At 49.0% G+C, this 13,499-nt stretch overlaps 1 protein-coding gene across 1 annotated transcript; it reads left to right on the plus strand.

Moving 5' to 3' along the window:
- Window positions 1–940: 940 nt before the first annotated feature.
- LOC111738215 lies at window positions 941–7,077 on the plus strand. The gene is made up of 4 exons (XM_023529428.1): window positions 941–1,058; window positions 5,109–5,528; window positions 6,131–6,257; window positions 6,681–7,077. The coding sequence occupies exons 1-4, from the start codon at window positions 941–943 to the stop codon at window positions 6,709–6,711; spliced, it is 696 nt and encodes a 231-aa protein (XP_023385196.1). The 3' UTR covers window positions 6,712–7,077.
- Window positions 7,078–13,499: the final 6,422 nt, after the last annotated feature.

Raw genomic sequence — 13,499 nt, forward strand, 5'->3', positions numbered from 1 at the left:
TTCGCCAGCCCTAAAAGGGAGAAATGACCACCCTGCCCCAGGCCAGTCCTGGCGCCTCAGTCGCAACTCCAGAAGGGTCACCCCTGAGCCACAGCGCGTCCCTGCGGGAAAGGAGGCAGAGGCGTGCAGAGAGAAGGGGACATGCTCAGAGACCCCGAGGCTCTGGAGGGCGTGAATCGACCCTGGGGACCCCAGGGAGGTGGAAACTAGGAGACAAGTCCGAAGGTCCCAGCGCGCGGGAAGTTGCTCAGAACCAGGTCCCCGGCACTCTGGGATCCCGCCTCCGCCCTTGTCCACACTCGGGTCCGGGGGGGAAAGGGAGACCCAGCTCCCGCCTCCCCCCAGGGGCCTTTCCGGAAAGAAGGGCCAAACAAAAAGTTGAGGAAAGTGGGGGACGAACCCTAGGACCCTATGTTTGCTCACCTGGCACCGCAGCGCCCGGGTGGGTCCCGGTCGGAGTCCGCGCACCCGGGTCTCTACGGAATCTGGGCCCCGGGTCCCGCCCCCGGCCCCGCCCCACACCGCCCCGGCCCCGCCCTCCGGGAGCCCAGGGAGCAATCTGGCCAGCGCCCCGCCAGCGGCCGCCGCTGGAAGAAAGCGGCAACTCAGGTCTGAGGGTCGCAGGTAAGCGCCGTGTGCGCGCCTGGTGACTCGGAAGTGCGGGGGCCCTGGCCCCCCGCTTACGCCGATCGCAAAGTCCCAGGAGGGCGCTCTCTTCCCAGGTGGGGAAACTGAGACCCAGAGAGACCCCTGCCCAGCTCCGCAGCGGACAGGACTCGAAGGCCGCACTCCCTCCCGCGCCTCCCAGAGCCACCCAGTCCGGGCGCCCACTGGTGCTCAGCGCGGTCCGGGGAGCTGCCCCGGGAGGCGGCCCGAGTTCCTGCTCCACCAGCCCTTCCTCTGTCCGAACCTCACAGCCTTCACCTGTAAAATGGGCATAATGGTGTCTGATTCACGAGATGCTGAAGGGCGAAACTCCGGCAGTGAGGACGGGGCTTTCAACCCCGGCTCAGCCCTGGATCTCCCCGCGAGCGCCCAACGAAGAGTAACCACAACAAGTGTGCGTGGGGCGGGGGGGGGGTTAATAAAGAGGAGCCCGTTCCTCAGAGCTGAGGGAATCGAGTGGGGTGTCGCGATCCTGCCCCGCTTCCTAACTCCCCAAGAAGATGCGCCCGATCAGGAGTTGTGGGGGTGGGGGGCGCAGTGCTTGTCCCAGAGCAGGAGGGGGGCACTGAGCGGCCGCGGAGCTCCCGCCTGAAGGGGGCGGCCCGGCCGTCGTGCCCCGCCCGCCCCCGAAGGCAAGAATGTGGAGCGGAGCGCGGGGGTCGGCTGGAGGCCCAGTTTCCATGATGCGGGGTGGGGGGGGCGGGCTCAGAGGAGGGGGGTGCGGGCGGTTTGCCAGGTTCTGCGCCGGGGGCCCCCCTCACTCCCGCAGCCCGGCCGGGCCCCTCGGGAGGAATTTCCGGCCTGGGATTGATTAGGATCCACCCCTCCCCCAGCCGCGGAGACCCTCCCGGCACGCGGGGCGCGAAGCGGGGAGGATGGGAGGTAATGAGACCCGGCTGTACGCCCGGGGCAGGCAGGGGGAAGTGGAGGAAGTCGCCGGCCTGGGCCACCCCACCTCCCACCGCATGGCCAAGCGGGGTCCTGGAGCCACACGGCACAGCTAGGCCTCGAACACAGGCTCCCGCTCTCTGGCTCGGCCACGGGGACTGGGAATGGCGTCGGCTCCTCTCCCAGCCCCCGGGGACCAGGCACCCCGGGAATGACCGCGGCCGCCCCTGGGAGCGGAGCTTCCTCCGGTGGACGTTCCCTGGACATACCAGCGTTCTGAGGAGGCCACAGTAGGTGGGGCTGCACCCCTGCGGTCCAAGAGTGAAGCCGCAGTCGCCTTCCTGCAGCCCACGTGGGACTGAAACCTCCAGCGGCCCGAGCTGAGTCGAGAACACCCTCAGCTCTGAGCCTGGGCTGTTGCTTGCACTCCACTGAGGCGGCGGCCTTCTTCCTGCTGCCTCCCGCCTTCTGCCTCCCGCCATCCCCTCACTCGAGACCCCCTCATCGACCCTGCACGTCATCCACCCTGCACACACTGACTCACCACATCCCGGCCTCCACCCTCCCTCAGCAGCCCACCCAGCACAGGTCCTCTTCTGCGCTCACTGATCTTCCTGGGGACACCAACTGTGAAGACCAGTCCTTGTCCTTGCTACTCCACCTGCCCTGGCATTTACCACTTGCTTCTCCTGCCTGCCCCTTCGAACTTTCCCCCTCCCAGGCCCCCTCTCCTCTCCAATGTTGGGGCTCCTCTAGCCTGAGCCCACAAGCCCAGCCTCACTTTTGGCAGCCAGAAACCTCCCGGGAAGTCGCCCTGGGCCCAGTGATGCTGGCCCATTAGCGTCCCCCTTTCCTGCCCTTTCCCCATTGTCCACTGTGTGAAGGGCACGCCCCAGACCAACTACACCAGAGGTCACTGTAGCCTCCTTCCTCTCCCCCTTCCACTGAATTTATCAAGTCCAGTGGGCCCTGCTCTTTTGATCCAGAATTAGCCGCCTTCTCCCTAGGACAGGGTGCTGTCCTGCTGCAGGCTGTGCAGAGGGGCACCAAACATCTCTACACTGAATCTGAACCCACCCCCCCACTCCCTGCTTAACACCCTCAGTGACTTCCCAGTGTGGTTCAAATGGAGTTTAAAATCCATTCTCATCTCCACAAACTGGCCCCTGCCCCTCTCCACTCCTGGATAACTGAACTGGTTTCCAGACCCAGATCTGTACCCTGATCATCTCCTTGGCTCCTATTCATCCTTCAGACCTTCTCTGGGCCTTGTCTGAGCCCCCAGACCAGGTCAGCCTCTCCTCCACCCTCCCACTACACCCCTGCACAGGAGCCCCCGCTGAGCAGCACGGCACAAGGGCGAACTGAGGTCAGTGTTTGGGAACTGAGTCTGTTTCCTGTCTGTGTTCCTGCCCTTCCTGCCATGAACTCTGAGGGGCAGGACTGAGTCTGTCCTGTTCACTCCTGGAACCCTGTGCTAAAGACAATACCTACCCACAACTGGCCCTGGACTAGCCTGTGTCTCCCCAACCCCAAGGTCTCTTCCTAATTTCTACCCCTTGGCTACATCCAGATAGCAGGAAAGAAAGGACTCGGTTCTCTGTGACTCAGTTTCTCCATCTGTGAAAAAGGGAGGACTAATTCTTACCTCCCAGTGTGAAGATTAAATAAGAGTACACACATCTGGCTGGAGTAATGCCCACGACACAGCTGCTCCCTCCTGTGACCACAAGGTTTCAGGCAAAGAGGGCAGTGTTGGGGGCTATAGGAACCTTCGCTGGGGTCAGTTGAGGTGGGGGAGAGAAGGTCCTCTTTCCTAGATGTAACCCCTTTTCATTCATTCCCTTGGGAGCTCTAAAAAGTCAATGTCATGCCCAGTTTTCACATGAGGAAACTGGCTCAGAGAGGCAAAGAGACCTGCCCACAGGTACACAGCCAGATTGATTGGTGCCCTCCCACTCTGCAGAGGGAGGTCCGCCGGGACTGCTTGGTTTGGCCCCGAGGACAGGCAGATGTGTGGGCAGCCGTAGCCTCAGTATTGGGACATTGATTTCCTCCTGACTCTGGACTCCATGTCTGAAGGAGGGGCCTGTACGGGCTGTTCCCTGGGGAGCAGGGTGGTCAGCATTTCTCCCTCAAACTTCTCTGTGGAGGCAGGGAACTGGGTACAATGACCTTGAGGTCCTTGCATACTGGAGGATCCATATCCTCTCTAGAAGCCACAGTGGGAGGGAGCAGCTGTCATCTCCTGCATGTCACTGTCCCACCCGCGGCCACAGAATAGCGTGGGTCTGGAAATTCATTTTCTCTCATCTCATCTCCACTTTAGGAAGGACCAGGCTGGCTGTGGCCAGGCTGCACAAACCCTGGGGGTTTCTAAAGCCATCCCTGTCTCGGGACTGCCCCGGGAGCACTCAGGACAGAGCCCTGTGCCACCATGGCTCCCCAAGTGAGACCACGCTTCAACTGAGAATTCAGACTCAGGTTCAGAGGGGAGAGCATGGCTCTGGGTCCCAGTTTTGATTATGCTGCTCAGTCATTCCTGGGTGACCTTGGGTACATCACAGCACTCTCTCATAGCTTCTGCCTCTCAATTTGTTCCTCACAGGAAGGACTGCTGTGCTCTTTCAATAAGTGATTGGCAAGTAGAATCCAGAACCCCAGTTCCAGTGCTGCATTTTATAGGGATGGAAACCAGTACACAAAGAGGTACAGCGACTTGACCAGGGTGACCCAGCTAGTGGCACTCCTGCTAGGTTTCAGGGTCGAAAAACTTTCCCACTGTCACAAGATCCCATCTGAGACCAAGGCCCTCAGAGGATTCCATGAACCCAAAATCCATCTCCTCCTACCCCATGGAAGCTCTGAGCTGGGCCACTGGGCTTCTCACTGGGTGTCTCTGGGCCACTAGCAAAGCCTTGAGGGGGAATGAGTCCCCGTCTCCATTGCTTTCCAAAGCTCAGAGAAGAGAAAGATGCAGAGCCTGGGTGACACTAGGAAGGTCAAGGACACAAGACCCTCCTGGGGGGACATGACAAAGCCAGCCTCCCACCTGCGTCCCTAGGCTGAGGGAATATAGTAGAGATGTCATTGTCTCACTGAGTTGTCCTGGCTACCAGGCTCTTTATGCCTGTTACTTTCTTAAATGTGCAGGACCACCCCAAGTGTGAGGTGCTGCTGTCACCCCTTGTCACACATGTGGAACTGAGCTTCAGTGAGGTCCATGCCGGTGGAGACTGTCCAACTACCTATCACTCATTGGGTCCTGCAGAGAGCAGCTCTCAGGCTCTCAGATCACATGGTTCAGTTTCTCCCACAATGCAACCCTGCACTGGTCACAGTTCTGTCTATAACATGGGGTCAAATCCAGCTTCCAGAGATCAGAATAAAGTGCTTTGTAAACAGTAAAAACAAAGTCAGGAGGCCCAGAAAGGGTGAATGACAGGACTAAAGTCACACAGCTTGATGATGGGTCAAGTCACCCAATTCTCCCTTCCCTATCTCGGTGAGACAGGCAGGACTCCAGTTTTAGGGGGTAACCCCCTGCCTCCGAGCTGTGCCAAGAACCTGGTACCCAAGCCCAAGGCAAGAGGCAGCAGGAAGTACACTGGAGACACAGCGATGGAGATGCGGAGCGGATGGGCTCGGAAAAGCCAGGACACCGCAGGCAGGCGGGGCTTCTGCCGGAGCCGGCCTTGGCGCCACCTGGCGGCGAGTCCTTGCACCTGCATCCGCGGGCTCCCTCCTCCCGCGCAGAGGCCCGGGTTATCCCCGGAGCCCCCTCCCGCCCGCCTCTCCTTTCCCGGTCCACGGAGCCGCCGCATTTGCAGCAGAGAAGCGCAAGCCCAATCCCGCCTCTCCGCCGATTCCACACGCGGGGATCCTGGGCCGCACGTGTACTCCAAGGGCCTCGGGGCCCTATCCGGAACCAGGGGTTACCGGCCTTCGGACCTCTTGGATGCGCTCCCTGGCAGGTTGCCTATGACAAAAAGGATTCCGCTTTTGGGAAGTCGAAGTTGGGGTACGGAGAGGGAGCTCAAAAAACTGGCTAAACTGTATGAAACGAAGCCGGGTGAGGACGTAGGATTGGAGAGTGAGTGGAGTTAGATTGACCCCTGAGTGGCGCTGCACGAGCACAGTCCCTGTAATTCTCCTAACGGCCCAGAGAGGGCAGCACCATCACCTCCTCTGCCCTGCAGACAGGAAACTGAGGCTCAGAGAAACCAAATGGTAACCTACAGAGCTGGGCTGGGCTCCGGGACTGCCTGACCTAAACTCAAACTCTGGCCCTGGATGACTTGCCCCGGGCTCTGCTGTGCCCCTCCTGGTGCCTAGATTGGGCATCCAGCCCAGATCTGTAGAAGTTTACTTTTTTTTTTTTTTTTTAATCAGGCAGGCCACATGTCCTTTGACGTTTGTGACGGCTATTTCACTACTGCAAGCGGACAGGAGGCCCAGGGAGCTCCCTTACTTACAAGCACCCTCTCCTGCTTCCTTCACTTCAAATGCTGGGAATGCCGAGAGCAGCCAGACCAGGGGGCATCAGCTTCAGCGCAACTTTGCTGCTTATTTACAGACGAAGAGACTGAGGACTGGGCAGACCACACTGGGCATCTCCAGTGGGGTGCCTCCCTCCCCAGTGTCAAGGCTCCAACCAGGGAGGGGGTGCGGAGGAGGCAGCCCCGTGGAGGAGCTGGTGTGAGGTGAGCTTTGAAGGGGCAGGAAAGACACTTAAGGCCAAGGGAACCACTCATTGAGTACTTTAAGCCAGGCCCCATATGAGGCCATTGATCTCATCTCCTGCAGGTAAAGCAGGTACTGAGCTATATTTCCTGTTTCCAGGTTCAGGGGTGAAATTACTCCAGGCCATTACTCTGATCAAATGTCCAAGGGAAAGTATAGCCCAGAGAGTTTAAGTAACTTGTCTCAGGGCACAGAGCAAGAAGGTAGTGATTCTAGGAAGGCGCCCTTCCTAGAATCTCTCATTTCCTCATTTGTAAACTTGGACAACACACTGACCTTTCCAGGGTGTTGTGAGGAGCAGGTATCTTGACATGTGTAAACCCCTTCCACTGTGACTTGTCGGTATTAGATCATTCACTTGGCCTCCCACTGGGATTTTCCAGGAACCTTATGTCCCTCATCATATTCCAGTAAGAAGAGATAGCTAAAAGAATGAGGAGAAGACGTCCTCAGATAGTCGCAGGTCCTGGCAGAGCACCTTCACAGGATGCCGGCTAAGATACCCGTGGCTGGGAGCTTTCGCCATACGTCGGTGACGTTATTGGGTCCAGCACAGATGCTCCAAGAGACTCTTCAAATCTCTTGCGAAGACATGTTCGAGGGGCAACATGGTGACCTAAAGTTCATTGAAAGAGTCTACAGCCAACTTATGGTAATAGCTAAATGACAAAAACACCACCACATCCTAGTCACTGTTGTGTGTGGTCGTGAAGTTTTCATTTCATGTAATTTGAGTCTTCTCAATAAAGGTGATTCACTAAATGATCTTGAACATCTAAACCTCTGTAAAGTTTTTCAAAGGAATAAATTCAGGAATGGGGGTGGGAATTGTACATCAACCTGCTGGGCACAGAATGGCCCCTGAGGGCCCTTAGCAGACTGGGTTTAGTGAAAGTCCTGTCCTTGCTGTTTTTCCTGTAATGAATAATGGCCACGTACCTTTGTACTTGGAGCTCTTTTCTTTGTTTGAGTTGTCACCTCAGGGTGAATGCCCCTGAGTGGGAGTGCCAGCTGTTCCTTCCTCTCGTTCCGGGTGATGTATGGACACCCATTTGGAATCAGTTGGGCTGCACAGGGTTTCATAGTAATACCAAGTATAATGCAATACCTTATGGTTGTTCCAATTTGCATTACTGTAGGAATATGCCAAGGTTCTCAATAGCCTCTCATAAACACCAGGGGTTCCTGGAAAGTGTGACTTAAGGATAAGGTACTTTATCTTATAAAAAAAGGAATTTGATTCCAATGGATCTGATTAAGTCTCCACTTGTCTTTTGGTAAAACTCTTTCATTGTGAATATAATACACCTCCAGGAAAGTGCATAAAACCTGAATGTCCAGTTTAGTGCACTTTCACGAAGCCCCATCTAATCCCCACTAGGCTAGAAGCAACACAGCCTGCACCCCAGAGGGCCCTGCCTCACCCTCTCCCATGACCACCTCCTCCCTCTGTCCCAAAAGACACGCTATTCTGACCTCTAAAACTACAGTTTTCAAAAACAGCGACATCTTAGTTTGGTCTGTTTCATATATGGAGTTAAAGTTTGTGCTCCTTCACATCTGGCTTCTTTATGTTTGTCCAGATTTACCCATATAGTTTCCTGCGGCTGTCGCTTGTTCATCTGCACAGTGCTCTGTTATGGAAATGCGCCATAACCGATCCATGCTCTGACTGAAGAGGCTTTTGGGTTGTTTCTAGTTTGGGGTTCTGACTCCTGAGGCTGGTAAGGACACCTGTGTGCATGCCATTTGGTGCCCAGCATGGTCTGCACACTTCCGGTTGGTCTTCACCGATAGAGGCGTGCACTGGGTTTGCTTCTCTTCAACTCCCTGGCATATTGGTGGTGAAATGAAGCAAACTGCATTTCTAATCCGGGGATTTTTGCCTTGTATAGCTGGTGTTCCTTTACTGAGCATGGATTAATTTAAGTTTGTTTGGATTTTAGCATTAAAAATAAAGCCGAAGCTTCTTGAAGACATGTTCCATATCTGGTTCATCTCTGGTCCATCTTTGAACCCTCCTCTGGAGGTGACACCGGATTTTGCAAATGTGTAGCAGATATTTGTGAATGTGCGACTGCCCTCCTCCCAGCCTCCCGCTTCTTTTATGGGAGGAGCTGCCTATTGTTGAGTGTCCTGACAGGGGCGGGGCGGGGAGGGGCAGCAGTATTGTGCCCCTTTCACAGAAGCTGAGGGAACTAGATCCTCCGTCTACTGATCAGTGGGCATCTGCCACCAGAAGCCCGACCTGCTGGCTGGCCCTCCTGAATCACCTGCATTCTTGTCCATTGTCCCTACAGGTCCTCCTGCTTCCACTGAGAGTAAAAAGAAGTCCCTATGCACTAAGAACATAGTGATTATTGTGTAGCTTGGTAACAGGTGGCCTGCAGAAACTTCTTGTTAAAAATCTGTTTCACTGCAGTATTATTATTTCTGTATGTCATTAAAATTCATCCGTGGAGGAAGAAAGAATAAAATCAGCCCAGGCCTTCTGACTGGTTATAATAAAATAGAACTGTAGCCTCTACCTGTATTTACTTTTTGGATATGTCATGCATCCATTTATATATTTGAAACAATTTCTTTCTCTTTTCTTTTTCCTCATTATTGTATATAGACTATAATTTTACCATTTAGTACTGGAGTTAGCAAACTTTTTAGTGTGAAGAGCCACACTAAACTATGAAAATCCTGCCCTCTTACTCCCCCACGCCCCAAAAGAGCCACATCATAAATATTTTAGATTTGAGAGCTATTCAATTTTTGTGGCAGTGACTTGACTCTGTTGCCCTAGGCAATTCACAAACAAATGAGCATGGCTGTGCCACGGAAATATGGATTTTCTGTAATTTTCATGTATCATAAAATATTCTTTTGAGTTTTTATCATTTAAGAATGTAAAAACTGTCCTTAGCTCAAGGGCCATAGAAAAATAGAAGGCGGGCTGGACTTGGCCCACAGGCTGTCGTTTGCTGACCCTTGATTTTGTGTATAGGTTGCAGAATATCAAGATGGGATTACTAAAAGGGCTAGAAAAGTGGAAATTACCTGAGAGATTTTTCTAGATACTGGGGTGACATTAGGTCGACTCCTTGCACTTAAAAAAAAATAATAGATTTTATAGGTTTATAGAAAAATTGAGTGGGAAGTACAGAGTTCTCATATGCCCCCTTCACCTCCTCCCCTATTGTTATTAACTTGCATTGATGTGGTACATTTGTTACAGTTGATAAACTGATACACAGCATTATTACCTGAAGTCCATAGTTTACATTGTTGTACATTCTAGGGTTTTGACAAATGCATAATGTCACATACCATACAGAATAACTTTGCTGTCTTAAAAATCCCCTGTGCCCCACCTTGTCCCTTCCTCCCTCTCCCGAATCCCTGATCTTTTTATTGTCTCCAGTTTTGCCTTCTCAGAATGTCATATCATATAGTTGAAATCTCACAGTATGTAGCATTTTCACATTGACTTCTTGCACTTACCAATATCTATTCAAGTCTCCTTATCATTTGTCAGTGGCTAGATAACTCATTTCTTTGTATTACTAAGTAACACGCATTGTACGGTTGTACCACAATTTATCCATTCACCTGTTAAAGGACATCTTGGTTGCTTCCAAGTTCTAACAATTATGTATAAAGCTGCTATAAACATCTGGGTACAGATTTTTGTTTGAACATGAGTCAATCGGGTTAATATCAAGGAACGTGATTGCTAAATGGTTAAAGTATGTTTAGCTTTGTAAGAAACTGCCAAACTGCTTTCCAGAGTGGCTATACCATTTTCATTCCCACCAGTATCTCAGGTTTTTTTTTTTTTTTTAATTTACATATGCCATATGATGTTGAGCATCTTTTCATATGCTTATTTGCCATCTGTATATCTTCTCTGGCGAGGTGTCTGCTCCGACTTTTTGCCTATTTTTAAATTGGGTTGTTTTCTTATTGTTGAGTTTTAAGAGTTCTTCGTATATTTTGAATACAAGTCCTGTTGGAAATGATTTTGCAAATATTTTCTACCAGTCTGTCACTTGTCTTTTCACTGTTTTAATAGTGCCTTACACGGGGCAGAAGTTTCTAATTTTAATAAAAGTCCAGCTTCTCAATTTTTGTTTCATGGATTGTGATATTGGTGTTATATCTAAAAAGTCATTGCCAAACCCAAGGTCACCTTGATTTTCTCCTAGGTTATCTTGTAGCAGTTTTGTTTTACATTTAGGTCTGTGATCATTTTGAGTTAATTTTTGTGAAAGGTGTAAGATCTGTGTCTAGATTCGTTTTCTTCCACGTAGATGTTTAGTTGTTGTAGGACCATTTGTCGAAAAAACTATCCTTTCTGTATTGAACTATATTTGCTCCTTTGCCAAAGATCAGTTGACTATATTTGTGTGGGTCTCTCTATTCTATTCCATTGCTATATCTTGACTGTTCTTTAGCCAGTACAAGTCTGTCATGCTTACTAAAGATGATAGTAAGCCTTGAAGTTGGGTTGTACCAGTCTTCTGACTTTGTTCTATTTCAATACTGAGTTGGCTATTTCAGATTCTTTGCCTTTTCATGAAAACTTTAAAATCGGTTCATTGATAGTTACAAAATAACTTGCTGGGATTTTGATTCAGACTGCATTGAATCTATGGCTCAAGCTGGAAACAACTGACGTTTTAACAACTCTGAGTCTTCCTATCCATGAACATAGACTCTCTCTCCATTTATTTAGATCTTTGGTTTCTTTCACCAGAGATCTCGTACATATTTTGTTAGACTTTATAACTATGTCATGGGGAGGAGTGTGCGAATGTAAATGGTACTGTTTTTCATTTTAAATTCTAATCGTTCATTGCTGTACATAGGAAAGCAATCGACTTTTGTAAATGCATCTTGGATTCCAAAAACTTGCCATAATTGCTTTAGTTTCAGGAGTTTTTCAGTCAATTCTTTGGGATTTTCTACAGTTAATCATATCGTTTACAAATAGTTTTCTTTCTTTCCTACTCTGTATATCTTTTATTTCCTTTTCATGTCTTATTGCATTAGCTGGGATTTCCAGTACAATAGCTCTCTCAATTACTGATAGAGGGATGTCAAAGTCTTCAATTATAATAGATGTTTCTTTCTCCTAGCAGTTATATCAGTTTTTGCTTTATGTATTTGATGCTTTGTTGTTTGGTGCATACACATTAAGGATTCTTTATACCTTTATAAAAAGAATTGATCTCTATCATTATGTAATGCCTCTTTGTCCCTGATAATTTTCCTTGCTCTTTAGTCTGCTTTGTCTGAAATTAATATAGCTACTACAGCTTTCTTTTGATTAGTGTTAACACATCTTTATTTCTTTACTTTTAATGTGTCTATTTAAAATGAGTTTCTTTTAGACAACATAGAGCTGGGTCTTGTTTTAATCCACTGATAAATCTTTGTCTTTCAGATCACTGACATTTGATATAATTGCTGACAGCTTTGTATCTACCACATTTATTGCTGTTTTCTATTCATTGCTCTTCTTCTTTGTTATTTTTGTCTTCCGCTCTTTTTTTGGGAGGGAGAGGAAGGAAGGTTAAGTATGGAAAGAAAGGTGTGTAGTAAACTTTAAGCATCTGAAAAGGTGAATTGTAGTGGACTGTTGTATTTTTTTGGCTGCTTCTTCTTTGGAAAATTCCCTATCATGTGTATTTTTGTGGGCATTAATGCATTGTTTCCCACTACAGTAGCTAAAATGAGCCATATTCCTTCTCTTCAGTCCTTGGCACCTAGGATGTGGAATGATGACCTGTGCTTGGACAAAGCAACACTCTCAAGCAGGCCTTTGAGTCTCTATCAAAATATGGAGCCATTGAAATTTATTCACAGCAATGGGCTAGTGGCATTGTCCTGCGGCTACTTAGAACTTTTTGCTTAAGAAAAGCAGATTCATCCTTGTAGAAACCCTGCTTGACTTGAATCTGAGTTCAAATCCTAGCTTCTGTGACTTCGAGCAAATGTCTTCCTATCACGAATTAAATTTTTACGAGAACCAGAAAAATCTAGAAATTATCCTTAGCTTTGCCACTAGCTGTGCTACACTGGGCAAAACACTTCACTTCTCTGAACCTGTCTTCTCCTTTTAAAATATAATAATGAAACGTAATAATATTCATGAAAGCCCCTAGCTCATAGCAGATGCAGAAAGGTGATTGAATCAGATTTAGGCCCTTCCTCTTTCAGTTTCCTAAGGTCTTTCTTCCATTGGAGTGTAGGTGGGTGGGGCAGGCATTACCCAACGTTAGCCTCAAATGTTACTGCCATCCTCTGGCTCAATTTGTTGTCAAGGGACAACAGTACAGTCTAGAACAAGCACTATATTTTGAAACCTTTTTACACTAAGAGGTGGCAGGGGAATGCCTTGCAGTGATTTGCCAAAGACAGTGAACCCTGATTGGCGCAGTATCTGGCCCACAGGAAGCACTCAGTATTGGTACCATCATGGGCCACGCAACAAGTCTTAAAATTTCCAGGAGGGCTGTCGGTCTTATTCATATGCTATTCCCAGTGCTTTAGACAGTGCTTGGCCTGTAGAACGCGCTCATATATTAAACTAATATTGTTGCAAGTTGGCGAACATCGGCTGCAGTCTATTCACCTGTAATTAAGGCTGGTGGTGTGAGAACAAGATGAAAAATGTACATGAAAGTAGTAATCTCTGGTGCATGTTTGGAACTCAACAGATAAGTTTCCAAATCTTTCTCTTGCTTTCTAAAAAATTTTTTCAAAATTTAATATAAATGGATTTAAAAATTGCAGTTAAAAAAATTACTGCAAATCCCTTCTATGTATACGTGGAATTTCCAGTTTTAAAGGTCGCATGTGTTAATAAATTCAGATTAGAATTAATGTGCCTTAAACATTTAAAGTGAAAACTTTCCAATGCTCATGATGTTGTTTAATATTACATGAACAATAACATAACTATGTTTAGAATATAAATAGGAACAAAACTTGGAAGAGAATTTGGAAAAATAGATGCTTTGTCAGAGATAGTGAAATTAATATGAATCCTCAAAAAACTGGGCTTAAAAAAACCCAAACAATGTCCTCATCCTTACAGAGATAAAATGAGGGAATGTTGGGTTCTTAACCACCTACTGGAGACGAACACAAGACCTGAAGCAGTGGGAACTGTACCGGTTGGTGTCACTACCTTGTCATTATGACAC

This window comes from Pteropus vampyrus, unplaced genomic scaffold (assembly GCF_000151845.1).
Source record: "Pteropus vampyrus isolate Shadow unplaced genomic scaffold, Pvam_2.0 Scaffold36, whole genome shotgun sequence".
Classification (NCBI taxonomy): Eukaryota; Metazoa; Chordata; class Mammalia; order Chiroptera; family Pteropodidae; genus Pteropus; species Pteropus vampyrus.